General features: G+C 37.0%; 1 protein-coding gene across 21 annotated transcripts in view; it reads right to left on the bottom strand.

The window, feature by feature from the left end:
• Nucleotides 1–2,818, bottom strand: part of Dtnb (dystrobrevin beta) — a 203,403-nt gene that overhangs the window by 102,834 nt on the left and 97,751 nt on the right. For all 21 annotated transcript variants that reach the window (XM_048804701.1, XM_048804709.1, XM_048804704.1 and 18 more), the window contains one exon: nt 1,561–1,685. In XM_048804701.1, the coding sequence (XP_048660658.1) occupies nt 1,561–1,685 (125 nt within the window). The remainder of the gene's footprint in view (nt 1–1,560; nt 1,686–2,818) is intronic.

The following is a 2,818-nucleotide window of genomic DNA, read 5'->3' as shown; positions in this document are numbered from 1 at the left end:
GGGGCGGGGGGGACCTGCTAACCATATTCTTGGTTTGGGAATAATTCAGATTACCAAATACTTGAACTGTAAAATTTAGTCTAGGTGAGACCAGGTGGAGTTGAAGACACTTACAGAACACACTCCTGAGCTGACCATCTCTGACTCTCCTCCCCAGGAACCCAGAAGACTATACACTGTTGAATCTGGTGGGGGCACAGAAGAGCTCAGTGAGCTCAAATTCTCTCAATTTGAATCTGATTGTAATGAATGATGTTAACCATAAACACTGTTACTGGATTCTCAACTTTTATGTTTATACATCTTGGAACACTTTGCTATAGACCAGAACTATTATCAATATTGGCAAAGTGAAAATCATGGCATAGATGACAGATTAGGAGGCAAAAGGAGAAATAAAACACACTGATTTTCTCAGTTTATGCAGTAGAAGTTGAAGGGAGTTCAAAGAAATTGAGTTTTAAGAATATTACTTAAAATCACTAAGGAAGCCAACTTAAAAATGGTGATACACTTATGAAAAACTGGGATGAGTTAGGGTTAGGATTAGGATGGCATCTATTTATAAATGAGGCTGATTCCTTACACCCTTGATGAAGTTCAATAATATCTAAAACTGGTAGGTCAAGAAAAATGGTCTTATACATATAAGACAGAGAAACAGAGAGGTAACTACTGGTAGACCTAAAACCCAGGCAAAGGAAGGTCAAGTGTTGGAGGGTGTGTTGTGTTAAAACAAGCAGTTCTGTATTACTGAATTTTTAATCTACATGCATATATTATTTTAATAAATACCAAAGTTTTTAAGATATTTAAAATTATTTTAAAAATTATTTGATATCCCCAACAGCTCATTTGGTCAAACCATCTTCCATCAGGTAGGTAAAATATAATGAGTGCTCACTATAGCAGAGAAACTTCCATACTCGTGATGAAGACTAAAGATCCCAAACCTGCCAACTTTATTGAGCAAAGTATACTTACTATCACCATTTAATTTAGAATGAAGAAATCATTTTAGAGACTGAATCCTATGCTTTTCTGTCTCTCTTCCTCCATACCTCTGGTCTTTATTTCTCAAACTTTTTGTTCCCCAGTAGCTTTGCTTTATTTAGCGTGTGTGCGCGAGTGTGTTTGTGTGTGTGTAACAGCCTTATATACACATACAGCGCCTGATTTTCTCTCAATTTGAAAAGGGAAAAGTAAGTTGGTTTTTATTTCCATGTCATGTAAACTGACTCAAGTCCCTGTGGGCACTACTGCGGAGGAGAGGTGACTTCTATCACTAATTTAAGGGCAGGACATATAAAGAGCAAAAGTCAACTCAGCTCAATAGCACAAACACTCCTCTTCTAGGTATTCCTGTTCTGAAAATGCTGTTTCTTAGGCTTCAGGAATCAGGAAGCTAGGCTTCCATGTAGATGTTTATGGTGATTTAAAGAAATTGGAGCTTGGCGTCTAGAAAGGGCAATGTTCGTGTTAGGTGATTCTTGGTTTTGATCCAAAGGAATTTCACAAGACCTCCATTTCAGAAGGGTCCATATTCAGGTGCATACTTACACTATATGTGCAAGGTCAAGTGGTTTCTCTGGTTGCTCAGGAAAAACAGGATGTGGGGGTTCTCTGGAGGGCACACACCCCAAAGATTTACTAATTGCATGGCTCAGCTTCTTTGCAGGGGATTTCTGTGTCAAAGTAAAAAATAAAACAAAAATAAGGAATTAACTCTTCAAAATAATGATAAAGAACTTCAAAAGAACTTGGTGACAACAGCATAGAAAGTATCTTTTCAAGTACAAATCAAGTTTCATTGTAGTCAACATTATTGGGCCTTGCAGGAAGGAACCTGCAGTGGTCCCAAGGTCACTGTGGTTCCTTCATTTCTGTGGCCTCCCTCATTTCTATTCTAAGGTCACACTATCAAGTTAATGTTAACTTCCCTCTTGGCCATCACTACATGCCCTTGGAATGAATTTGCTCTTTTGATTCTTCTGGATTATTTTTGGAGAAATGTTAAAAAGTTAATTCCTCATCAAAGTCAAAACTTTTTGATGGCCACAATACTCAAAGGTTAAACTAATGCTAAGACCACGTGGCTTTAGGGATGTTAGCAAATAAACTGAGACACATCCCAAAATGTCAGAATACTTCCAAATAAATGTGAGGCAGAAAATTTGGTATTAAGGGTCTGGCTATACAGGCAGATACAAACTCACATACACAGGTCAGCATCAAACCTATGATATACTAAAAATACAAAAATAAGTTGGTATACCAACCATTCCTCTGAAAGACAGAAACAAGAAATCCCAAGATTATAAAAATCTAAGTAAATAGTCACAGAAGCAACAAAATTAAGTTACATAAAACACTTCTAAAGCCTCTGTTTACCTTTTTTGGCTTCTGTATACTTTACTTTTGGTGCTGGGGGTCAAATCCGGGACCTCCTGCTACCGAGTTATAACCCAGGCCTTTTAAAACTCATAAAGAATGCTATTCATATAAGATTTTGTTGTCTACTCAAACCCCTTTAAATAACACCATTATCTGAGATTTTGGCAGGTTATCACCTGCAAAAAAGAAAAAAAAAGTTTAAAGATTTCTTTCTACTGTCTCTGCAATTTATTACAGAATGTGCCACTTGAATTTCTCATCAATACCACATCTCCACTTGACTTTTAAATGCTGCTTCCTATAGTAAAATAATACAAAATAAGGGCCAGGGTTGTAGCTCAGTGGTAGAGCCCTTGCTTAGCGTGTGTGAAGCACTGGATTCAATTCTCAGCACCAAATTAAGAAAAAAAAAAAAAAAAAAAGG

The sequence above is a fragment of the Marmota marmota genome, unplaced genomic scaffold, assembly GCF_001458135.2.
Source record: "Marmota marmota marmota unplaced genomic scaffold, marMar, whole genome shotgun sequence".
NCBI classification, from domain to species: domain Eukaryota; kingdom Metazoa; phylum Chordata; class Mammalia; order Rodentia; family Sciuridae; genus Marmota; species Marmota marmota.
Note: the sequence above shows the minus strand (reverse complement) of the source record. Positions and strands in the feature narration are given on the sequence as shown.